Source organism: Geotrypetes seraphini, chromosome 8, assembly GCF_902459505.1.
Source record: "Geotrypetes seraphini chromosome 8, aGeoSer1.1, whole genome shotgun sequence".
In the NCBI taxonomy this organism is placed as follows: Eukaryota; Metazoa; Chordata; class Amphibia; order Gymnophiona; family Dermophiidae; genus Geotrypetes; species Geotrypetes seraphini.
In genome coordinates this window covers 154,279,137-154,305,494 of record NC_047091.1, presented here as the reverse complement: position 1 = coordinate 154,305,494, position 26,358 = coordinate 154,279,137, and the positions used below count along the sequence as shown (strand labels likewise).

Here is a 26,358-nt window from a genome sequence, read left to right as displayed (position 1 = left end):
TTTTTAGCTGTTCTATATTACCACTTAGGATTTTGTAGATTTCAGTTATATCTTCCCTGAGCTGTCTGTCTCTTTGCCAAGCTGAAGAACCCTAACTTCTTTAGCCTTTCCTCATAGGAGAGAAATTCCATGCCCTTTGCTCTTCTAATTTTGGACGAATTGTAGGGGGCCCCATGGCTTGCCTGCCGGCTGCCCCTTTCAATTGTAGGCAAGTTTGGGGGCCCCCTGTAACAGGCGCCCAGGGCAGCTGCCTGGGAGCATTGGGCCATGGCTTTGAGGCCTGTGAATGCTGCCAGGCACTAAAATAATCACAGCTTTTGCCTTGAAGCTGTTTATGCTGCTCTTCAGGGGAAGGGGTATGGTTACTTATTAAAGGGGAAGATTTGGATGGTGGGATGGGTAGGGGTGGAGAAGGTCTCCCTCTTGCCTATGAATGTCCCCACTTGAAATCCAGGTCCACACAGTCGTTAAGATCATGTGAGTCACGGTAAGAATGACTTTGACATGTGCGCAGAGCCAGTTTGGGGAAGCCTGAACAGCTGAGTGGCAGGGGAAGCCCCAAAGAAGCCTCCTGCCACTCAGCTGTTGGGGCTTTTTTCTTTTTTTAATGGCATGGGGAGGGGCCTTAGGCATCTGAGCCTAAGAGGGATACAGAGGGAAGAGCCCAAGGCCCTGATTGGCTCAGTCAAGTATCTTAGATGTCTGAGGCAATCAGGGCCTTAGGCCCCTTCCTGTGCACCCCAGGATGCACTGGGAAGGCCCGCCATTTTGGAGTGATAGGCCTGCGAGTCGGAAGGACTGGATATCCCTCCTGCTGTTATCTATTTCAAAGATACAGAGGAGGAGGAGGAGGAGGAGGAGGAGGAGGAGGGGGGGGCATACAGTTACAGGAAAGAGTGGGCATTCCTCCTTCTGATTTTTGGGGAAGGGGAGGGGGTCAGTTCAGAGGGTCTTGGGGGGGGGGGGGGGGGGGGGGGGGGGGGGGGGGCCGCGGCCGCAGGAGGGAGTGGGTATGCCAGATTTGCTCACGGGGCGGGGTCGGTCCAGCATTTTTTTATATGGACACATCTGTACCCATAGAAAACAAATGAAAAAAAAAGTTAACGAAAGGTCTACATGTTGGGTTTTCCGGGTCGGTAGTACCAATCCGATTCTGGCATGCAAGGTTAGTCCATCAATCGGATGGCTGGTTTTAATATTAATTGACCTCATTTGCATGCCAGAATCAGAGAATGTACGACCACACTGAAAACCACACAGTGAACCGTTTTGAGTATAGAGTCGACAAATTCAATCAGTCGCTAAACCACTCAAACTAGTTTAGTGACAATCATTAGACGTTCGGGGACTTTAGTGCATCTAGCCCAGACATGGGCTGCTCCGGTCCTCGAGGGCCGGAATCCAATTGGGTTTTCAGGTATTCCCCAATGAATATGCAAAAGATCTATTTGCATGCACTGCTTTCAATGCATATTCATTGAGGACATCCTGAAATCCCGATTGGATTCCAGCCCTCAAGGACCCATTCTGCTTCTATTCCTTTCTCTCCTCTCTTCTACCTTCCAAAGTATTTAGATCAATGCTGTCTTTTTAAAATGTTTATTTTATTTTTATTTTTCCTCTAACTCTACTTTTCACTTCACTATTACCCTCCAGGTACTTTAGTTAGATTGTGAGCCTTCGGGACAGTAAGGGAATTTTCCAAGTACCTTTCTTATTTCTAATCTTAATGTATATTTTCTGTAAACCGCTTAGAACCTAACGGATGTAGCGGTATATAAGAAATAAATTACATTACATTACATTACATTACAGAGTTGCCCATGTCTGATCCAACCCTTAGTTCTTAGGTTGTAAGCCTCTCAGCCCTGCCCATGCCTACTGTGCCTAGATAGAACTCACATTAAATTACCAATGAAAGGATATGAGCTAAATGCAAATAAATAAAACACACTGTACATAAAAAAGTTATAACTAATTTTAGAGCTGAGTGACCTGCATAGTTACCCAGGACAATACTGCTTTAAGGTGTGCCAGCAACTTTGAAGTGGAGCTGTGAACCAAAGCACCTACTTTCCTCTATGGAAGGTGCTGTTTCTGTTGCTCACCTGAATGGAGTGGAGTTACAATTTTAAACACCTTGCTGGGTAGATTGAAAGAGCTAGTTTGGTCTTCTGTGCCTGTTATCATTTACAATGCTATCTGGGGGAGGGTCCCTCTATTTTATATCTCCCTTCTAAATTTAGCTCAGCTATCACAGTGATAACTCTCAGCCAGAGACCACAACTGTGATTAGGTCTGGAAACTACTGTGGACCCTAAATCTGGCTACTAGGTGTTGCTGCTCATTAAATGTGCAGACCTCACTAGAGGCTGTGAATGCTGCAAAGCACAGGGCACTTGCCCTCGAGCCATCAGTCTGGCTTGTAACTCTTACTGTAATTATTTAGTGGCAATCCTGTTACCTGTTAATATTGTATTATTTCTCTTCAACAGATCAAGGATCTTAATTACAAGGGGGGAGGGGGGAAAGAAGACTTCCAGTTAGCCTTTCTTTGAGCTATTGAGACTAGGCAGGAGTAAGGCATTAAATTCTCACCTTTACCAATTTACTTATGACTCACACACTAAAACACCTACTTATGCAAGGGGGCTCTGCTCACATTCTTGTGATTTTTACTGGCTGTTCTCTCGTTCCCTTAACAACAATGAAGACTGTGTGTCCTCAGCTGTTCTTTCCACCGCTTGACTGTTCCATGGAGTAAGGGCTTATGAACTTCCAAATATAAATTCTTTGGGTTGTGGACACCTGTGTGTATATAGTAACCAACCAACAGCATATCTTCATCTAAGCATCTTTTTGTGCCCTTTTAATGCATCACAGATGTTGGGATAGTTTTCAGCTGCAGGGAATCTGCATCCTTCAGTTGGGGTTGTTTTTTTTTGTGAAGGGGAATTACGTGTATTATTTATTTATTAAATTTTCTATACCGTTCTCCCAAGGAAGCTCAGAAATGTTTACAGGAATTTGTTCAGGTACCCAAGCATTTTTCCCTGTCTGTCCCGGAGGGCTCACAATCTATCTAATGTACCTTGGGCAATGGAGGGATTAAGTGACTTGCCCAGGGTCACAAGGAGCAGCGTGGGTTTGAACCCAGAACCCCAGGGTGCTGAGGCTGTAGCTTTTAACCACTGTGCCACACACTCCCCTGTCTCCAGTCCTCTGGAGCCACTTGAGAATCTGGAGAGGAGTTGGGAATGTCAGACAATGGGGCCTCTAGTCTAGGGCCTTCCTCAGTTCCTTTAGTGCCCTCTGATGTATTCCAAGTGAGTTTTGGGGAGCTAGTTAAACTAACCTCCCCTTTTACAAAAGCGTAGTGCGGTTTTTAGCGCTGGCTGCGGCGGTTACAGCTCGGACGCACATAGGAATTCTCCCTCCCTCCTTTTACAAAACTGTAGCATGGTTTTTAGCGCTGGCCACAGTGGTAACAGCTGCGATGCTCATAGGAATTCTATGAACGTCGGAGCTGTTACTGCCATGGCCGGTGCTAAAAAACGCGCTACACTTTTTAAATGGGGGGGGGGGGTAAGTCTTCTGAAGGTCATTCAAAATCTGTCTATCTTAGTTATTCCTCAGTGAATATGCTGAATAGAAATATTAAGCAACTCCATCTGGAGCATTGCATTCAATTCTGGTCTCCTTATCTCAAGAAAAATATAGTGGTTCAAAGAAGAGCGACTAAGATGGTAAAGGGGATTGTAACTCCTCGTATGACAACAGACTAAAACGGTTAGGGCTCTTCAACTTGGAAAAGAGACGGCTGAGGGGAGATATGATTGAAGTCTACAAAATCCTGAGTGGAGTAGAATGGGTACAAGTGGATCGATTTTTCACTCCGTCAAAAATTACAAAGACTAGGGGACACTCGATGATGTTACAGGGAAATACTTTTAAAACCAATAGGAGGAAATTTTTTTTCACTCAGAGAATAGTTAAGCTCTGGAGCGCATTGCCAGAGGATACAGTAAGAGCGGACAGCGTAGCTGGTGTTAAGAAAGGTTTGGACAAGTTCCTGGAGGAAAAGTCCATAGTCTTATTGAGAACGACATGGGGGAAGCCACTGCTTTCCCTGGATCGGTAGCATGGAATACTGTGGCTCCTTGGAGAGGGACACTTCCTTTAATCGACACAGTAAGCTACAGTAGTATTTTGCATTAAATGGACCCCTTGGAAGATAGTAATTACAACACCTTCCTGATCCCAAAACACTGTGGCCATGACCTTTCCTGCTGAAAATGCTGCAAAATCAACTTGGAAGTGTCCACTTGATGTCATTACTCATCAGCATTCAAACATTTGGGCACCCACTTGGCTGACAGCTTCTGTATACCCAGCTGGTCGTGGATTATACACCCAACACATGCCCTGGATATCTGTAGTGTCTCAGCAATTGTTTTAGCCAATGTTCACCGATCTGTCAACATCAGGTCATGGACATGGTCAACAATTTCAGAAGTTAACACACCGTTTAAGGCCTCCCAAACTGTGCTGCATCTCAAAATCTCCAAGCTGAAAGTTTGCACACTATGAGCTCCTTTTACAAAGGTGCATTAGGGCCTTAATGCGCAGAATAGCGTGCGCTAAATTGCCGCATGCGCTAGACCTTAACACCAGCATTGAGCTGGCATTAGTTCTAGAAGCGTAGCATGGGTTTAGCGCACACTAAAATCCTGCGTGCGCTAAAAACGCTAGCGCACCTTAGTAAAAGGAGCCCTATGTCTTCACTGCGGAGTATGATGGCCATTTATTATTCAATATTTGCATCATACATTTATGGATTTCCTCTGGAGTTTTCTTCTGCAGGAATAGGAACGTTTCATGACAGCTCGGAGTTCCACACTTTTCATTGACATGGTTCAAACAATGATCCGAAACAATGTCAAAACAGCATTATGATTCTGCAAATTGGCACTTTACAAACTAAACCAACATTCTTCAGCTACAGTGGCAAAATAACACTTAGAATTTACTGTAGGATGTTGGTTGGGCTGAGAACTTTTCAGCACCCCCTTGTTTTGCATGGCTTAGATTCACCTAGAGACACGTGATGTTGAAAGAAATCAGAAGTGCTGACACAGATGATACTGGCAGCAAGATTTGTGGAAGGTGAGGGGCATTAATAAACTGGGCGGAGATCCAGCTTGGAGAGATAGGAGGCAGGATAATGGGAGTGGAGACTGGCCAAGATAGAGTTGGGAGAGAGGGTTTTTTTTGTTTTTTTTTGGGGGGGTGTGTGTGGAGCGTGTCAGGATGGAAGATGGGCTCAGGGAGTTTGGGGAGTCAGATTTAATTTTACGTACTTACACATGTTCATCTGAGCATGCTTGAACAGCCGGACTGGATCATTTTTTCTTTCACTGCCCAATGTGCTGGGCACCAGCCACTTTGTCCAGCAGGGGTTCTGATCCTCACACTGAAGTGGTTTTTTTTGCCAATGTGGCCTTTGTTTGAAAAATAGTGAAGATCACCGATTTATACTGTTCTCTGTAACTTCAAATAAACATTGGAGGGCTGACCAGCAGCAGTTAGCAAAGAACACAATTAATAGCCTAAAGTGCAGTTGAAGTGCCACCCTAGCATGGGCAGAGGTCTTCCCAGTAGCGTACCTAGCATATGTGACACCCGAGGCCTATCATTTTTTGGCACCCCCCCCCCCCCCCATCTGTACGAAAAACATGATTTTTAGTAACAAGCCACACGTCACACATGAGTACCTAGGAAAAGGCAGCATCTTACATATGCAGTGAGCAGTACATCAATACACCCATTGTAAAACTAAACAAGCCAGACTAGTACAGATCAATCCTACACCGTCAATCCTAACAAAACACACAGAACACAAAAAATACCTTCGCCTAGTATGGAATATGTAATCACAAACTAACCCCTCCCCCTTTTACAAAACTGTAGTGTGGATTTTAGCCACAGTGGTAACAGCTCTGACGCTCATAGAATTCTGGGCATCAGAGCTGCTACTACCACGGCTGGCGCTAAAAAACACTCCAAAATTTTGTAAAAGGGGGGGGGATAAAATAGAAATACATAGACAAAGGTTAAATTGAACCAGAAAGAAGCTGGACTCTGCATACAATGCAACACCACAGAAACAGTGACACATGTCTCCTAAAGCAATAAATAAATATAAATTTTTTTTCTACCTTTGTCTTCTCTGGTTTCTGTTTTCCTCATCTTCTTGTTACTCTCTTCCTTCCATCCACTGTCTACCATCTCTCTGCCCCTACATGGCATCTTCTCTCCTTCTATGCCCCTTCCAGAAACTGTATGCCTCCCCCTTCCATCTCTCCTTTCACCCCCATTGGTCTGGCATCTCTCTCCTCTCCTTCCCTCTCCCACACCTCTTTTCTGCAATCCCTTTCTTCCCTCATTTTCCTTTTCAATTTATTTTCTGCATCCATCTAGATTACGTTCTTACTACCCTCTCATCAATTTCCTTTTTTATTGTCTACCTACAGCTCGCCACCTCTTTCCCTCACCCCTCCAGTATTTCCCTAACTCAATCCTTTTTCCCCATCATGTGCCCTCCTTGTATTTATCCCCTCCTTCCATCATCTGCCCTCTTCTCTCTCCCCACTTCCATCATCTGCCCCTTCTCTCTCCCCCCACTTCCATCTGCCCTCTTCTCTCTCCTTCTCTCCACTTCCATCATCTGCCCCTTCTCTCTCTTTCCCCCTCCTTCCATTATCTGCCCTCTTCTCTCTCCCCAGTTCCATCATCTGCCCCTTCTCCCCATTTCCATCATCTGCCCCTTCTCTCTCTTCCCCCCACTTCCATCAGCATCTGCCCCCTTTCGCTCCCTACAACCCAATCCATGCAGTATCGTTCCCCCTTATGTCTCTTTCCCTGCAATTCCTTCAGTATCTGCCCCCTTCTCTCCCTCCACCATGCATCCATACCACCCTGACCCCCTTTGTCACCCTTCAGCATGATTCCATATCACCCTGACCCCCCTTTGTCACCCTTTACCATGTTTCCATAGCACCCTGATCCCCCTTTGTCACCCTTCACCATGTTTCCATAGCATCCTGATCCCCCTTTGTCACCCTTTACCATGTTTCCATAGCACTCTGACCCCCTTTGTCACCCTTCACCATGTTTCCATAGCACCCTGACCCTCCTTTGTCACCCTTTACCATGTTTCCATAGCACCCTGACCCCCTTTTGTCACCATTTGCCATGTTTCCATAGCACCCTGACCCCCCTTTGTCACCCTTTCATGCCACCCTGACCTCCTTTCTTTCTCCGTCCCAAAGATCCCGCGATGACTTCTTCTGCTCCGATGGAAGAGGTAAGTGACTTCAGAGGGGGCTGGGCCGGCAGACGCAGTTAGTTGCGGCAAGATCCCACAATGACTGCGGCTGTGGGGCTGCGGTCCCCCCCTCCCCCCTACCCCCCAACATCACTTACGTCTTCCCAGTCATCGCGGGACCTTCTTCACTTCAGCACGGCTGCCGACTCTACTCTAAGTAGGGAAGCCGTGCTGAAGTACGGTTTGAAGCAGCGCGGGAGGTTCCGGATCCGGCTGGTTGTGCACCCCCTTGGAGCATGCACCCGGGGCGGACCGCCCTCACCCCTTGGTATGCCACTGCTTCTTCCTACAATACATTTAAATTGTTAAATACAGCTAATAGAGGATTTATTGTGTCCTTGTGAATGAAGTACAGAGTGGAAGATAATTTCATTGATAATTTTGCAGGACCAATTAACAACCAGAGCTAGGGAAACATGTTTGCCAGCTCCTTCATTGACAAGGGCAGGAGGAGGAGATTAAGGGTGAGAGCACAGGGAGGAAATCACATGAAGCTGAGGAGTCCCAGGCTGAGGATTGAAGAAAGAGAAAAAAAAAATCAGTGTACTGTAGCTCAGGATCCATGGTCCACCCCCATCCCGCATTTCAGCTGTCTAGTCACCAGCTGCTTATGCACAGAAGTAGACCTGACTTCAGGAATTCCTCTTTCCTCCACCATCAACTCCAGACTGGAGTTAAGTACCAGGGGACCTCTCAATATCTGTATCACTCCATAATTTTAAAGATTTCTCCTGGGTGTTGCCTTCTGACACCTTCCACAGTGCATCATGGAGCCAACCACTTTTGGAACCTTCCACTCTGGTTGGACTTGGAACCCCATCCTGGCCCCATGAGTTCTATCCCTGTCCTTGCCTTATCCCTGCAAGCTCTGTCCTCATCTGCATAAGCCTCGAACAGATGAGGACAGAGCTTGCAGGGATGGGGCAGGGACAGAACTTACAGGGATGGAGATAGATCCCAGGGCCATGGGTACAACTTTGTCCTCATGTCATTCTCAAAGTACCATAAGTGGTATAGCCACAGGGGGTGAGGCTTTGGAAGTTTGGGCCCTCAGCACCCTTGTGCTCCTTGCCCACGCTGCTCCTTGTGAACCTGGGAAAGTCACTTAATCCCCCCATTGCCCCAGGACAGACAGGGAAAATGCTTGAGTACCTGAATAATCTTATGTAAACCGTTCTGAGCTCTCCTGGGAGAACGGTATAAAAAATTGAATGAATAAATAAATAAAATGTCTAAGGCCAAAAACCTATGAAATGAGATACATGTGGTCTGATAACCAAGTTAATTTGCATATTGTACTTATGCTGAAAATCAGTGGTGTTTAAGGACTAAAGTTTGTCTTTCCACTTCAAAGGCAACATATGTGTCGCAATCTAAGAAAAGGTACCAAGTCTTAGCGCACGCTTACTTGAGAAACGAAGCAACAATATCAGCTGTGTTCTATTTACAACTAAAAAAATGTTTTAGCCTTATCATAACACAACAATTTATGTAGTCTATACTCATGTTGCTTATTTTGGCTCACTTGCTTAATAACCCCAATAATTTCATCATAATACGGCCTGTGAAAAGGTACCAAGTCTTAGTTTCTTCACCCAGGTTCATATAGCAAGTTACAAACTACTTTCTCTTTATTTAGCTTGTAGTATCGGTCTTTTCTAGCATATCATTCATTCTCAGGGACCGTGCCAATTGGTACTAGAAGGTCACACAGTTCATGGGTTCTAATGTGCTATCTACACCTGGTTTCTACTAGGGTTACCAGACTTCCGGATTTTACCGGACATGTCCTCCTTTTGAGGATATGTCCTTTTGAGGACATGTCCGGGGGTCCAGACAACTTTTCAAAACCCGGCATTTTGTCCGGGTTTTGAAAAGCTTTCCTTCGTGCAGGAGGGCATGTGCACATATGCAGATAGGTCGATGACATCACGCACATGTACGTAATGTCATTGTGTCTCATCCGCGCATGCATGGATGTACTGCCTGACGAAAACAGGCAGTGGGAGGTGGGATTGGAGGCAGGGCTGGGGTGGGTTAGGGGGTGGGTGGGAGTGGCTGGGCCTGGGGGCAGGTCTAGGGGGTCCAGATTTTCCAGATGGAAAATCTGGTAACCCTAGTTTCTACTTAGGCCCACACCACTGGGTACTGTAGGCTCAGTTTTTATTGACACAATTTGGAACTCTTCCAAATCCGCTGGTCAGTCAGCTGTGTTCTAGTAATCATTCCATAACCATGTGCTAGAGATTTCGTTTTTGGTTAACATCCTTTTCCATCAGGCACGCTAATCTTAAGAGATTCCCAGGTTGGACTCCTAATAATGATTAATGAATAAGCCAGTTTCGGAATTTAGCCTGCAAATCCGGAACTTCTGTTGATCAAGACCAACAGTCGTGTTACCTTGCATTACATTCTAGACCTTTTTTTTTCTGTCTATGCTTTGGCCATACTGAGTCCTCTCTAGTTTTTTTCAGCTTTGTCTGGTATTCTTTTCTGTGTAGTTCTGTATTTTGTGAATATGATCTGGCTGATATTCAAAGTGAGCTAATCAGCCAAAAACGGCCGCCGACCAGTTAACTCCCTTGTATGTGGCTATCTGGTCATTTTCAGTGGCATTTAACCAGTTAGTGGAGCTGAAAATGACCGATTAGTGCTAAAGTGGAAGTTGGGAAGAGTTCCAGAGGTGGGTCAGGGGTGGAGTCCACTTAGCGTCCAATAGTCAGAGGTAATTGGTCATGTTTAGCGCATAAACAGAACCGCATATATACTGGCAGTTGTCCTATCTTTGGGGTCCTTTTATTAAGGCTCGCTAATCAATTTAGCACACGTTAAATGCTAAGGCGCCCCATAGAATATAATGGATGCCTTAGCGTTTAGCGTGCACTAATCTTTAGCAAGCGCCTTAATAAAAGTACCCCTTTATGCACTAGCTCATTGCCATTTAAGTTTGAACATTGACTTACGGGCATGTTCTAGCCAACTTAAAAAAAAACCCCAAAAACAACAGAAATTCAATGCCAAAGTCCATACAGGCCCCAGCCTTTAATTTCCGGTTTTTGCCATCGGCTAAATATTAACCTGTTTTGCTTTGAATTTTGCTACCATTTCCTTGAGATCCATTTGGTTTTCTTTTCCTCTAGCTTTTATTTAATTTTCTTACCGAAATATTTTTTTTGCCCTTTTTAAACCCCTTTTCAATTTAGTCTATGGGCCTGGTCTGCCCAATTTGGGCCCGCCCACCCAGCAGCCATAGGCCACTACTAGATCTGTTTGAGTCAGAGGTCTGTAGGCTACACCTGTGAGAAGTGCCATCTTCTCTTTCAATAGCACCTCCTCTGTACCCCACCCAGTGGCGTTGTGGAGGAGTGTGTGGCACAGTGGTTGAAGCTACAGCCTCAGCACCCTGGGGTTTTGGGTTCAAACCCCACGCTGCTCCTTGTGACCCTGGGCAAGTCACTTAATCCTCCATAGCCCCAGGTACGTAAGATAGATTGTGAGCCCACTGGGACAAATAGTGAAAATGCTTGAGTACCTGATTGTAAAACCGCTTAGATAACCTTGATAGGTGGTATATAAAATCTCAAATAAACTTGTAGTAAGGGGGGGCTGGTCCACCCCAAGTACCGTTTTCGCAGGAAGCATCAGTGCCTCTTCTTCTCTCTGCTCCCCCGCATACCTCTTTAAATGTTCGCCAGCGCGAACAGCATCTTCCACTTGCTGCTCATGCGGACTTCAGCTCCCTTCTGATGTCTAATTTCCTGGTCGTGGAACCAGGATATGAAATCAGAAGGGAACAAGGCCGGCACAAGCAGCAGGTGGAAGATGCACTGATGAGCATTTTGAGAGGGAGGCAGGGTGCTCAAGAGGTGGGGAAGTGTTGGGGGGGGGAACATCCAAGTGGCGGGGAACAGTGGAGGTGTACAGCGATGCAGGGTGCCACCATCCTGGGTGCCAACTTCCTTCGCTATGCCACTGAACCCACACGCCCTGTATTTCAGCTTCTTTTAATCTTTTTTTTTTTTTTTAACCTAGACAGACAATTCCTTCCCCCTTTTCTGCCTTAACTTTTCCCCCTAAATAGATTATAGTCAAGGATGGAGATATCCCATTTATGAGACTCATTGAACCATAATGACCACAACTTCCAAGTCCATTCTAGAGAGTTGCGCGGGGACAGAAATCCCACCCATTCCTGCCTGTCCCCACCAGGATCCTCTCCATCCCCACTCATCCCTGCCAGGATCCTCTCCGTCCCCGCCAGGATCCTCTCTGTCCCCACCCGTCCCCACCAGGATCCTCTCCATCCCCACCCGTCCCCGCAAGGAATTACCTCCATCCCCATCTGTCCCCATAAAAAGCAGCAATTACTTCTCACAGGATCATCAATTCCACAGTTTCTTTTGTGTATGTGCTGTTGTTTTCCTTGTGGAATCTCTTTGGTGGAACCTTTTTTTTGTTTTCTGTTCAGGTAATTAACTTATAAACCCCCCTCTTTTACTAAGGCTGACGTGACCATTATATTATATGGACGAACCCTGCTTCCAAAGCCTTCCATCCCCGTGATAGTCCCGTTGGCTAGAGGGGGGTCCCCGTGAGAGTCCCGTGGGCCAGAGGGGGGTCCCCGTGGGAGTCCCATGGGTTAGGGGGGATTCCCGCAGGACCCACGGGATTCCCGCAATCCCTGTTCCCGTGCAGACCTCTAGTCCATTCTCACTTATCAGGACTTCCAGATGAGGAATTTTGTTGTTTTCCAGCACTTATTAAGATAATATAAAGAAATAAGACAAAGAAAATAAGATGATACCGGCACTTTTTGGATGGCTTGCTTGGATTTTATGTAGTTTGTATTCCGATCTCCTCTTCCCTTTTTTTTGTTGATGAGTTAAGATGTCTCCTTTTATTTTTGCCTCTGTTTTAATGCTTTTCTGACATCCATCTTGTACTCTTCTTCCATCTGCCTCCCTTTCTCCTAATTTAAACACCTGTTCACATGCTGTTTGAGTATTTCCTGCCACAGAAAGACATAGATGTTCCATGATATAGTTCATGTTTTCTAATAGGTACTAGGTTGGGATATCAATGAGGGGATAGGGTCTCTGTTTACCAACTCCCAAAGTCAGCTGGTGAGGAAGGGAAGGTGACAGGTCATGTTTTATGCTGGCCACTGTGTTTAGAAAAATGTGTTTCTTCTGCTTCTGGGAAGGAGCCATCTGGCAGTTCCCTCGGAGGAATCCTTTCCTACACTGTGTCTGGCATGGATAAGCATTCAGAATGCTGTTTTATATTTTGTCATCTGTTAATTAGATTTTGAAAAAAAAAATTTACAGATCACTGGTGGAGGGAGCCTCAATGCATAATGGCAGAGCAGAAGATGGATGTAATGGATTGAGGCAAACACAATCAGATTATAGTCATCCGATCTGACCCATGCCCATCTCCCCTTTTTTACCATGAAGCCTGCCTAGCAATATTTACTGCTATTGCTTTGTTGGGTTTTTTTTGATCACATATACACATATATATATATATATATATAAAATTTTATTTTTTTTGTTCATATTATTATTTATTTTGCATCCAACACTGGTCGCCGTACACGAAAAAGGACATAGTACTACTCGAAAGGGTCCAGAGAAGAGCGACAAAAATGGTTAAGGGGCTGGAGGCGTTGCCGTACAATGAGAGGCTAGAGAAACTGGGCCTCTTCTTCCTTGAAAAGAGAAGACTGAGAAGGGACATGATCGAAGCATTCAAGATATTGAAGGGAATTGACTTAGTAGAGAAAAAGAGATTGTTCACCCTCTCCAACGTGAAGAGAACGAGAGGGCACTCGCTAAAATTAAAAGGGGATAGATTCTGTACAAAGGTAAGGAAGTTCTTCACTCAGAAAGTGGTAGAAATTTGGAACGCTCTTCCAGAGGCTGTTATAGGGATTCAAGAAAAGGTTGGTTAAGTTCCAGCTGGAACAGAACATACACAAGTAAGGCTAGACTCAAATAGGGCACTGGTCTTTGACCTAAGGGCCGCCGCATGAGCAGACTACTGGGTACGATGGACCACTGGTCTGACCCAGCAGCGGCAAATCTTGTGTTCTTATGTTTTGGGGAGGGGTTTGTTTGTTAAAACAAAGAGGATACAAAACAAAGCGAGCCACACAAGTTAATTCTTCATGGTGGCTCCGAAACAGAAGCCAATACAGCAGCCCCACACCCACCTCCCCAAACCCCCACCCCACAAATTACGCATTACATATTCAAGAGGTACCTGCAGGCTCTATGAGGCATATTGTCCTAAACGGGTGATCAAATCTTTAAGAAAATTCACCATACAGCAGGTGAAGCCCTTTTGACATCCAGACACTCCATACGTAACAGTGCATAAATATCATTCTTCCACTCCGTCACTGAGGAGAATCTTTGTGGTCTCCTGTTTCTTCAAAATGTATCTATGGGCCAAAAGAAATAACCCTCAAACGGTTAGTAGCACTCTTCGTACCCAGAGAAAGAAAATGAGAAAACAAGAGAAAATCAGTTTGACAAGTCAAACGCCTACATAGAAATCTAGAAAGGTATGCCACCACAGCGGCTCAGAATTGCTGAATAGGAGCACAGATCCAAAACATATGATACAGAGTGGCCGGCGTGCATTGGCACTTAGAACATTGCGCAGTCGGAGCTATTCCAGCTCGAACTGCACAGTGAGGAGCCACATACATCCGAAGCAAAAACTTGTACGGCAATTCCTGGAAGTCTGAGGTTTTGGTAAGTTTGCGGGAGTTCTTCAACAGCAAACGCAGAGCCTCGCCATCAATTACAGGATCACCACCAGTTTCTGTATTCCACGCCACCACAATGTTCTCAAAATCAAAGGGTGGAACCAAATTATTTAAGCTCATTTGACAGAAAGAGATGCTAGCCAGGGTGGTTCGAGACAAAGAGAAAAGTTCCACCACAGCATCCACTGCCTCTTCAATGACAGATTCTCGAGTGATGGCACATAATGACATACCTATCCATACACCAACCAATCCCTTCTATCCAGGTGTAGGTCAGTGAGAGATTGAATTCTGCCCTCTTCGGTGACAAGATCTCAAACATATCTCAATCCCTGCGCTTTTCATGCCTGAAGATAAGTGTTTAGAGAAGTCCGGGTTTAAATCCAGGTTGCCCATTACAAGAAGCAAGCAGATGGAGCAGGGCGATATCCGAAGCTGCTTACAAATCCAGTGCCAGGCCTGACGCATAAATTTCCAAAATCGGGTGTCATCAAGCTGGCAAGATCCAATGTGGTACTTTAGAATGCAGATAATACACCAGGTAAGCTGAGACCACATTTTGCTGCTCCAATGCCAGAGGCTTATAAAAGCAATAGTCTTTAATCCAGTCCACCAAATGTCGTGTCAAACAAGCAACATTGTACCGTCTCAAATCCGGTAAAGCCAGGCCTCTCTCTGCCCCCCACCCCCACCCGGTCTCAAATCCAGTAAAGCCAGGCCTCTCTCCGCCCCCCCCCCCCCCCCGGCTAAAGGGGTGAGACTGCAACTGGAGTGTGCAGCGTGGCTTACAGTTATTCCATAAAAATTTACATAAGGCTGATTGAAAAGTTTGCAAGTGTCCATTAGTCAAATAGAGAGGAAAAGTCTGTAGGACAAAAAGGCATTTTGGAAACAGCGCCATTTTATATGCTATACGCCCCCTTAAACTCGGGGGCAATTTTGCCCACATAGTAAAGAAGTCCAATGATTTTTACAGTAGAACAGAGTAGTTTTCCTTATAAACATCAGCTACCTGTGCAGGAAGAAAAATGAGTAACTTTTTTATTTTTTTTTATATATTATTTTTTATTTTCAAATTTTACAGAAAGTGTACAACATATTAAAATATAATTGATGAATATGAGTAACTTTTTTAAAAGGAAAAGGAGAAGAAAGTCTGCTTGGTCATAGCCCCCCACTGCCAGTGCCTCTGATTTGTCAAGATTTAGAGTGAACCCTGACACCCGCCCATGTTGCCGAACCAACTCCAGCAAGCGCACCACAGAGGGATAAGGGTTGGGACACACACAACATCAAGTCATCCGCAAACGCCAAACATTTTACAGACTCACATCCTACCATCATTCCCCTTATCTCTCCATCAGAGTGAATACGAGCAAGCAAAGTCTCCAATGATAAGATAAAGAGCAATGGAGCCAAGGTGCAACCCTACCTAAAGCAAACGCTCCCGATACCATTCCATTAACTAAAACAGCTGACCGGGGGGACTCGTATAGCACCTGAACCATATCCATATCTAACAGCTGAAACAGATACTCCCAATGCACACAATCAAATGCCTTATGCGCATCCAAACTCACCAAAAGTCCACCTGTCCCAAAACTGCAATCACCCTCCGCACATTCCAAACTGCCTGACCAAAACCTATGGTCAGGGTGGATGATCCCAGGTAACAGCGGAGCCAAACGCTGGGCCAAGATTTTAGCTATCAATTTCACCTCAAAGTTAATCAATGAAATGGGCCTGTAAGAGTCCATAAGTAAGGGATCCTTCCCAGGTTTTGGCAATACTATAAAGGTGGATAAGTTAGCATGTAATGGAAAGGATCCCCGCTGCAAGACCCGAGCAAAATAGGCCTTCAACGGCAATTTATAAAATTCATAGGAGAGACCATCTGGTCCTGGGGCTTTTCATAAAGGAGCCCGCCATATGGCATCCCTTATTTCCACCCCTGATAGAGGAGTATGTAGCCCTTGTGCTTTCTCTATGCTCAAGACTGGGACCTGCAATGAGGTCAGATATGATCCAATCTGCTCTGTAGGGATCACCTGGCCTTATATAAATGTTCATAGTACTGAGCGAACAACTCACTAATCCTTTTACTATCCGTGACCAGGGCCCCTTCATATTGCAACACCTCACACACCTGGCTAACAATATTCTCATGCGATTACCGAATCTATAGAAGCAATGTTTATAATAGTAATCTGATCGAATGAAGCGCTCATGTACCTTATAATTGAGAGCCATCCGAGCAGTGTGCAAGTTTTGCCTAGCCGCTATAGTACACGTCCCGAGCCAGATCCGTTTACACCTCTCCGCCTACTTCTCCAAATACAGCACTTCCCTCAAATATTCCCAGTGTTTATGCGCCACATAAGCAATAGTTTCACCCCTAAGGACAGCTTTAGCGGTCTCCCAAAGCACAAGATCTTTCTATTGTTGTAAGTAAGCGACTTCCCTGAGCGTAAGGCCAACAATATAGCTTGTTTATGTGCAAAGTTTAAAATCTTGAAAATGACAGGGCGAGGGCACTCCCCGGTCACTCTTCTGGGTCCAACGCAGTGGTCATGCTTAACATGGAAAGGCTTGGTGTGCTCATTTAACTGCAATTCCATCGGGAGCCAGGTTTCCAGAAACCCCTGCAGTTCACTCTCAGTCAGGGACTCCAGTAGTCCAATCAAGCGTAAATTGTTCCTACACAACTTGTTTTCTAAATTGTCAATTTTCTTTTCCAAGGCTGCAATACGTTGTTGTAATTGTTCTTGTTTTCTGGCCTGGTCCCGCGCTCACATGCTGTTGATGTTCTGTACATTCAAGTTCCATAGAGTCCAAGAATTCTTAGGCCTCATCCACTGAGTCCAAGATACGTTGTAACTTCGACTCCAGCATGGACTCCACAGCTGCCTTGACCTCTGTTATTATCTCGGCAGATCACTTGAAACTCACCGTAGAGCTCCCTGGCCCTATTGCGTCAGCCATCTTGGCTGCGGCTCTGCACTGTCGATTGCGGTCCTGTCTTTGCGAGCAACCAGAATCACTGACCACCTGTGAAAGCACCCGAAGCTGGCTAGACATGAACTCTTGCCACCAGTAGAGCACTCGGGTGGAAAACGGGATCGTGAATCGCCGATAATCAGCAGATAAGTAGCTATTTAGTGAGGGAGGCAATGGAGCTCAGCCTTTCAGCATCTGCAGACGATCATGGCACCACGTCTCCTCTTTATTTAGATTTTATTAACTGCCTTTACATGAAGTGATTCACCCAAAGCGGTTTACAGTACAATGAATAGTAATCATAAATACACTTACATATGTATATAATATATACTGGGACTGGGGAAGAAGAGAGAAACACAATAAGCAGTTTCTTTTACATATTATACGGTGACTAAATATAGTATATCGTTGCAATCAAATTCAAAAATGAAACTTAGCTAATTTGATTGCAAGAATATACTATATTTAGTCACCATATAATATGTAAAGAGGGGTTTTTTTAATGGCCAACGATTACAAAGATAACCCATTCAATTGATTTGAAGGGTGTCTGAGGTCTTTTTCTCTCTCTTTGAGTATAATTTTGAAGCCAGGATATTTAGTTAATTTTCATTAAAAAATGATATCTATTATACTACATAAGTGATTATTTGCTACTGGGATTCGTCATAACTCTACTGTTTATCCTTTGATGATTGCTCTTAGAGGGTTTTTTTAGTATACTGTCCAGTTAAATGCCATTGAATATGAACATTTAGCATCATACAAGTGATTTAAAGGGCTAGAAGTTGTTTATGTCTGTTTAAATCACTGAATATCTTCCCCTATGTTTTTATGTTCTTAATTAAGGGTAATATGCAAAAAAGTTGTTGGAAGTTCATGTGTGAAAGCCTCTTACATAACCCAAAGGCTGTTGCATACAAGATGCTACACCCCATATGGATATATTGATAAGGAAGCAAAAGAATAAGCAAAGCCCTGCTTCTTCTGGAAGGCGGATCCTTGTTAGAGAACCTGATAATCTGGTGAAGTGAACCTCTGGTGCACAACGCAGCAAATTCCAGTGACTTGTGACCAGCTACAAACAACACTTCCTGAGACGGATGAACTTTAGTATAGCAGTAGAAATTTATTGCAAACCTGCCCCAACTCAATCCTGGAATATTAAGCTAGCTCACTTTGCTAGAAGTTGCTAAGCAGGAAATAACACAGAAAATAAATACAGCAAACTCAACAAACCTGCAATAGTGAAAATGAGTCAGACGGAGAAGTCCGTGCTAAATGCAGAAAAGTTGCCTTCATTCCTGTATGCATTATCTTTTTCCTTCTTCCGCCATACGAACAGGCAGCCTTTGTGTGCAACAATCTGCTGCTAGAAGCAAATTTCACCCATGCTGCTGATTTCCTTGGGCTAGTAAGTGACAAAAGGCTGCCGGTCTGCAACACATGCTGGAAGAACAGGTGGGTACTGGCCATGAAAATCACCTCCTTCTGTTTGTATTTATATTAGGAGGGTGGAACAAAGGCCTTGGAAAAGAGGTGTGACAAACCATTCTCACTCGCAAACTTCTGCAGTCCAGAACGTGTCACATTTGAACTTCTTTGTCCGACTGATTAACTGCCATGAATAAGTCCTGCCTTACCACACTGGAGTCACGGCTTCTGCGCTTCACGTGCCGATCGCTGAACAGCCCGCCGGAATCGCCAAGGACTTGCCGCTGCACAAGCTTACAATAAAGTCCCCCTTCTTCCATGAGCTTCCTGTGGGTCCCCTGCTGCACCACTCGGCCTTTATCCAGCACAATAATATCGTGTGCCTTTTCCACAGTGCTCAGTCGGTGAGCTATGATGAGCACGGTCTGGAACTTCAGATCAGTATTAATGGCTTGCTGAATCTGTCAAAATATTTTAACAATAAATTAATAGCAGTCACAATTCTGTTTCCCTCACATTAAAAGACCTAAATGTGCCCATTTTCCAATCCATTTATGAGCATAAATAATGATTTACTCAAGGTAACTTGCCTTCTAAAAAGTGCATGTGTGGGTCACAATATACACACTCCTAGCTGCGTCTGAGGAGTGTGTGGCACAGTGGTTAAACAGCCACGACCTCAGCAACCTGAGGTTGTGGGTTCAAACCCACTCTGCTCCCAATAGTCCTGGGAAAGTCACTTAATCCCCCCATTGCCCCAGGTACATTAGATAGATTGTGAGCCCACCAGGACAGATAGGGAAAAATGCTTGTGACCCCTGGGCAAATCACTTATGGCTAGATTCACTAACCTGCCTGAATCGGAACAATCCGTTTCCGATTCAGGCAGGTCCAACGAATTCACTAACCTAAAATATGCAGATGGGGGCGATCGGAGAAACGCCCCCATCTGCCTGCACGGATCGCACATGCATGATCCGCATGCATGCGTAGACCCGTCCTAGCCGGTTTGGATTATAACCACGGGCTTGCACAGGCAGTCGGAGCAGGTATGTTCGGGGCCCGACTCTCCTGCTCCTATGTGGCAGTGGCAGCAGCCTCTTCCCTCCTTCTCTTCAATGCGAACCCGTGGGTTTAAAGCTGGCGCTGCACTGTGGCGTGCAGCCCCGCTTTAAAACCACGGGCTTCCACTGTGGGGAAGGGCAGCAGAGAGTAGGAGAGATCGAGGCAGGCAGGCAGGCGTGTTCAGGGCAGGCAGTCAGGCTTGTTCGGGGCTGCAGGAGATGGGGCAGGCAGATTAGAAAGCAGGGCGGCAGAAGGCAGGGCAGTTGCAAAGGGCTTCAGCGACTGGTCCTGAGCAGTCGCTTTTTGCGAGCACAGTCAGATCGAAAAAAAGTTTAGTGAATCGCGTCTCTGCTTACTTTGCATGCAGTTCCCCTCATTTGCATGCGCGCACCAGAAGCGGATCGCTACACAGGTTAGTGAATACTGCAGGAGGGAAATCTGGTCGCTAAGGGCTTGCAAACCGATCGGTACACGATCGGTTTGCTTAGTGAATGCTTGTGACCCTGGGCAAATCACTTAATCCCCCCCCCCCCCATTGCCTGAGGCACATTAGATAGATTGTGAGCCCATCAGGACAGATAGGGAAAAATGCTTGAGTCCTGAATGTAAACCACTTAGGCTATAAGTGGTATATAAATAAAAATAAATAAAAATCTCCATATGTCATTTTTACAAAATGGAGAGGGTGCTTGCCATACAGCAAGGAAATTATCATAATTTTAAAAAGATTTGGGGGCCATTGATTACTTATTCTAATGATCAGACATCTTAAACACCTTGGTATTATATAAGATATAGGTGGGGTGGGATTGGGAAAGATAATTATCCCAGGACAAGCAGGCAGCATATTCTTGACTGATGGGTGACGGAGCCCCGGTACGGACACTTTTAGAGTGATTGCACTCTAAGAACTTAGAAAGTTCTAGAGGCCGCACCGCGCATGTGCCTTCCCGCCCGACACAGGTGCGCGGTCCCCAGTTTCTTAGTTTCCGCGGAGCTAAGAAGACGCGTTTTTCAACGGCCGTTGAAAATTTTTCTTTTCGCCTTCCCGCTCGCGTAAACCCCTTGGGCTCTATTGCCTTTATTCTTTTCTTTTATTTTTGTAAAAAAAAAAAAAAAACTTGTATTTTTTCTTCACATTGGTTTTTCCCCGGCGGGGCCTTCTGCCACCATCGAGGCCTCGGCCTTCGATTTGGCGGAAGCCGTTTTTCCTTTCATGCCCCCTCAGCCAGGGTTCAAGAAGTGCCAGCGGTGTGCACGGCCTATCTCCCTTACGGACCCGCACATCTGGTGCCTACAGTGCCTGGGTCCGGAGCATCAGGCTTCCACCTGCACCCGTTGTGCCACATTGAAAAAAAGGACACTGAAAAATTGCGAAATTCAACAGCGATTACTTTTCGGTACCGATATGTCCGATCCCGCGACATCGACACCGGTATCGGCTCCTGTACAATCGGCACCCACCTCATCGACACCGCGTGACACCGCGCCGGCGTCGCAACACCCAGGTAAGCCGGCTAAGAAGCCTTCCCCGCTGGAGCGTCCTCCGGTCTCGATTGCAGCGAGTCCAGTCCTGCCGACCGTGAGGCGCCAGCGGAAGCGCTCCGCCCCTAATGAGGTGAGTCCCTCGACATCGGGCTCCTCATCTCCGGGGTGTAGAGCGGCACCGCAGGTACCGCAAAAGAAAAAGGCGGTACCGGTGCCTTCATTAGATGATTGCATAGCGGCCATCCTCCAAGTACAGCTTAAGGAGCAGTTACAACAACTCCTTCCAGCTATCTTGACTCCGAATCTCCCGGTGCCGGTCCGCACTGAGCCGCCGGTACCGGCAGTAGAACAGCCTGTATTGTCTACATCCACTGTTTCGGTACCAGTACACTCGGCCTCATCGGTGTCGATGCCAGTCCTCGCACCGGAGCCGACAGCCCACCACCAGTCGGTACAGACTTCGGCACCGATGCGACCGGTAACTTCTCCCGGTACCGCATCGATGAGGTCGGGAAAGTCAATTCGCAAGTCCAGACACTTGGAACCATCCACCCCTGAGTCTCAGGACCGTAGTTCCCATATTAGGGACCCTGATCTGTGGGGTGATTCCGAAGAGCCTTTTCTATCAGAAGGTGAGTGTTCTTCAGATGAGGATGATCCTGTTATTCCTGACCCATCCTCCAAACATGATTCTTTGTCTTTTTCTTCCTTTTTAAAAGACATGTGTGAATCTCTTTCCATTCCTTTGGAGGCTGAGTCTAAAAAGTCTAAAGCCTTTCTTGACGCCCTTGACTTTGACCAGCCTCCAAAGGAATTTTTGAAACTCCCTCTTCATGATATCCTGAGGGAAACTTTTTACAAAAATTTAGAGACTCCTCTTACTATCCCGGGAGCTCCCCGCAAATTGGACTCTCTGTACAAAGTCATCCCTATTCCAGGGTTCTACAAGCCCCAACTTCCACATGAGTCTCTTCTTGTGGAATCTACACTTAAAAAGTCTTCAGGAGCTAGTGTTTATGCTTCTGTCCCTCCTGGCAGAGAAGGTAAAGCCATGGACAAATTTGGTAAGCGTTTATACCAGAATGCGATGCTCGCTAATAGATCTGGCAATTATGCTTTTCATTTTTCTTTCTATTTAAAGCATCTCCTTACCACCATGGCTTCTTTTGAACAGTACCTTCCGGAGCGAAAACGACTGGCTTTTCACCAATGTTCCTCTTCACTTTTCCAGTTGAGAAAATTTATGGTAAGATCTATTTATGATACGTTTGAACTTACCTCCAGAGCAACAGCTATGTCTGTGGCCATGCGCCGCCTTGCCTGGCTGAGGGTATCCGAGCTTGATGTCAACCATCAAGACCGGTTGGCTAACGCACCGTGCTTGGGCGATGAGCTGTTTGGAGAATCTATGGACTCAACCACCCAAAAACACGCTGGGATACTCTCCTCAAGACTAAGAAGAAACCTCCACTGGCACGGCCTTTCAGACAGCAATCGGCCTATCAACGCCGTGGCTCGTCCTTTACAGTCAGCTCCACAACAACCTAGGCGGCAACGTCAGCAACAACGGCAGACACCTAGACCACAGCAGCAGCAGCCTGTCAAGCCGCCTCCTCAACAAAAATCCACGCAGCTCTTTTGACTTACTTCTCCAGGGCATAGCCAGCGTCCAACCATCTTCCCTTCTACCTCAACCTATAGGAGGTCGTCTTTCTTTTTTCCTAAGCCGGTGGGAAGTTATCACTTCGGACCAATGGGTCCTCAACATCATCCACCACAGCTACTCTCTCAACTTTCAGAACCTCCCGGTCCCAAGTCTACCAAAAGAGTCTGCTTTGAACTCTCCTCAGTCTTCCCTCCTTCTTCAGGAGGTTCAATCCCTCCTCCTTCTGAACGCTATAGAGGAAGTTCCTCCAGAACAAAAGGGGCAGGGATTCTACTCCCGTTACTTTCTAGTTCCCAAAAAGACAGGAGATCTCAGACCAATTCTAGATCTTCGCGATCTCAACAAATGCTTGGTCAAAGAGAAATTCAAGATGCTATCTTTGGCCACGCTTTATTCTCTTCTCAATCAAAACGAATGGCTATGCTCCCTCGATCTCAAAGAGGCATACACTCACATACCGGTCAATCCGACCTCCAGACAATACCTCCGCTTCATGATCAATCGCTGTCATTACCAATACAAGGTGCTCCCCTTCGGTCTTGCCTCTTCTCCAAGAGTGTTCACCAAATGTCTGATTGTGGTGGCTGCTTTTCTACGCTCTCACCACCTTCAGGTCTTTCCTTACCTGGATGACTGGTTAATCAAGGCCAATTCATCTCAGGCTGTTCTCCTGGCCACCAACCAAACCATCATGTTTCTTCAACTTCTGGGGTTCGAGATCAATCTACCCAAATCTCATCTCATCCCCACTAAGAGACTCCAATTCATTGGAGCGGTGCTAGACACAGTCCTCATGAGAGCATTTCTGCCGACCAACTGTCTTCAGACTATCCAATTTCTCTATCAGCAGGTACTTCTTCAAAGTTCCATCTCTGCCAAACAGATGATGATACTCTTAGGTCACATGGCTTCCACAGTTCATGTAACTCCCTTAGCACGTCTTCACCTGCGCACTCCTCAATGGACCCTCGCTACACAGTGGTCCCAAGCGACGGATCCTTGCTCACGTCACATATCTGTGACATCGTCTCTTCGTCAGTCTCTTCAATGGTGGTTGATATCCTCAAATCTCTCCAGAGGTCTTCTGCTCCATCTACCTCCTCATCAACTAGTCATCACCACCGACGCCTCCCCTTATGCCTGGGGAGCTCATTTGAATGAATTCCAAACTCAAGGCCTTTGGACAGCCCAGGAAAAGAAACATCACATCAATTTCCTGGAACTCAGAGCGATGTTTTACGCCCTCAAGGCCTTCCAACACCTTCTCTTTCCTCAAGTCCTCCTGCTGTGCACAGACAATCAGGTTGCGATGTACTATATCAACAAGCAGGGTGGAACAGGCTCTCGCCTCTTATATCGGGAATCCCAGAAAATCTGGACTTGGGCCACAGCTCGCAGCCTATTCCTGAAGGCAATCTACATCCAAGGAGAGCAGAATTCATTAGCGGACAAGCTCAGCAGAATTCTCCAACCTCACGAATGGACTCTCGATCCTTCAACCCTACAGTCCATCTTCGATCAATGGGGCACTCCTCAAGTGGACCTCTTTGCAGCTCCTCACAATCACCAACTGCCCCAATTCTGCTCCAGACTCTATACTCCTCTCCGTCTAGCAGCGGATGCATTTCTACTGGATTGGTCCAATCTGTTCCTGTACGCTTTCCCTCCTCTGCCTCTCATGTTGAGAACCTTGTTCAAGCTCAAGAGGGAACGAGCCACCATGATTCTGATTGCTCCGAGGTGGCCCAGGCAACATTGGTTCTCCCTTCTGCTTCAACTCAGTTCCAGGGAATCTTTTCTTCTTCCACTGTTTCCTTCTCTGCTTACACAGCATCAGGAGACCCTTCTACATCCCAACCTCCAGTCTCTGCACCTGACAGCTTGGTATCTCTCGGGCTGACTTCTCGCGATACTCTTTTGTCTCAGCCCGTTCGTTCCATTCTAGATGCCTCCAGGAAACCAGCCACTCTGCAATGTTACCATCAGAAGTGGACTAGGTTTTCTTCTTGGTGTCTTCTTCATAATCATGATCCCACGTCCCTTCCAGTGGAGACATTGTTGGATTATCTGCTTTCTTTGTCTGACTCTGGCCTCAAATCTACCTCCATCAGAGTCCATCTCAGTGCTATTGCTGCTTTTCATGAGCCAGTCCATGGGAAACTCCTTACAGCTCATCCCCTGATCTCCAGATTCATGCGAGGTCTTTTCAATGTTAAACCACCTCTTAAAGCACCTCCTGTGATCTGGGATCTTAATGTGGTTCTCTCCGCTTTGATGAAGCCTCCATTTGAACCTTTGGCGACTGCCACTTTCAAGTTTCTCACTTGGAAGGTACTTTTCCTTATTGCTCTTACCTCTGCCAGGAGGGTCAGTGAGCTCCATGCACTAGTTTCTGATCCACCTTTCACGGTCTTTCATCATGATAAGGTGGTTCTGCGTACACATCCAAAGTTTCTCCCTAAGGTTGTTTCTGAATTCCATCTCAACCAATCTATTGTTCTGCCTGTCTTCTTCCCGAAACCTCACTCTCATTCTGGAGAACAAGCCCTTCATACTTTGGACTGTAAGCGGGCTTTAGCTTACTATTTGGATCGTACTAAGCCCCACAGATCATCGCCCCAACTCTTTTTGTCCTTTGATCCTAATAAATTGGGTCATCCTGTTTCTAAACGTACGCTGTCGAATTGGTTGGCAGCGTGCATTTCTTTCTGCTCTGCTCAGTCCGGACTGACACTGGAAGGTTCCGTCATGGCCCATAGAGTTAGAGCTATGGCAACATCTGTAGCTTTCCTCCGTTCTACGCCTATTGAGGAAATCTGCAAGGCTGCCACTTGGTCCTCAGTTCATACTTTTACATCACATTATTGTCTGGATGCATTTTCCAGACGGGATGGTCACTTCGGCCAATCTGTTTTGCAAAATTTGTTTTCCTAATGGCCAACCTTCCCTCCATCCCGCTTTTTATTAGCTTGGAGGTCACCCATCAGTCAAGAATATGCTGCCTGCTTGTCCTGGGATAAAGCACAGTTACTTACCGTAACAGGTGTTATCCAGGGACAGCAGGCAGATATTCTTGCGTCCCACCCACCTCCCCGGGTTGGCTTCTTAGCTGGCTTATCATAACTGGGGACCGCGCGCCTGTGTCGGGCGGGAAGGCACTCGCGCATGCGCGGTGCGGCCTCTAGAACTTTCTAAGTTCTTAGAGTGCAATCACTCTAAAAGTGTCCGTACCGGGGCTCCGTCGGTGCCGTCACCCATCAGTCAAGAATATCTGCCTGCTGTCCCTGGATAACACCTGTTACGGTAAGTAACTGTGCTTAATGGCTAATTGTTTTATTATTAATAAATGGGTGGGTGGGAAGGGATTCTTTTATATTTTAATGATTATAAGTAAGATTGTCAAGTGATTTGTTAAAAAATTTTCTGATTGATTATTATACACTTGTTGTAAGATATGAAAATGAATAAAGATTAAAAATAAATAAATAAAAATCTGAACAAGGTGTTTCTGTAAAGGTGGTTGGACTCGGCAAGGAAACAGCA

At 46.0% G+C, this 26,358-nt stretch overlaps 2 protein-coding genes across 5 annotated transcripts in view; both read right to left on the bottom strand.

Annotated features, from left to right (window-relative positions):
* Nucleotides 1-2,666, bottom strand: part of VPS37B (VPS37B subunit of ESCRT-I) — a 40,801-nt gene extending 38,135 nt beyond the window's left edge. The window contains exon 1 of the mRNA XM_033956821.1: nt 2,644-2,666. The gene's annotated coding sequence lies outside the window, so the exon portion shown is untranslated. The remainder of the gene's footprint in view (nt 1-2,643) is intronic.
* A 9,513-nt stretch (nt 2,667-12,179) lies between these two features.
* The window catches only part of ABCB9 (ATP binding cassette subfamily B member 9), a 70,337-nt gene continuing 56,158 nt past the window's right edge, over nt 12,180-26,358 (bottom strand). For 2 of the 4 annotated variants that reach the window (XM_033954298.1, XM_033954297.1), the window contains exon 14: nt 18,269-19,057. In XM_033954298.1, coding sequence (XP_033810189.1) covers nt 18,749-19,057 — 309 coding nt within the window. In that variant the 3' untranslated portion in view covers nt 18,269-18,748. Of the gene's footprint in view, nt 12,396-13,649; nt 13,833-18,268; nt 19,058-26,358 lie in introns of those variants that run through there. The other 2 variants (XR_004540307.1, XR_004540308.1) reach the window with 2 other exon arrangements.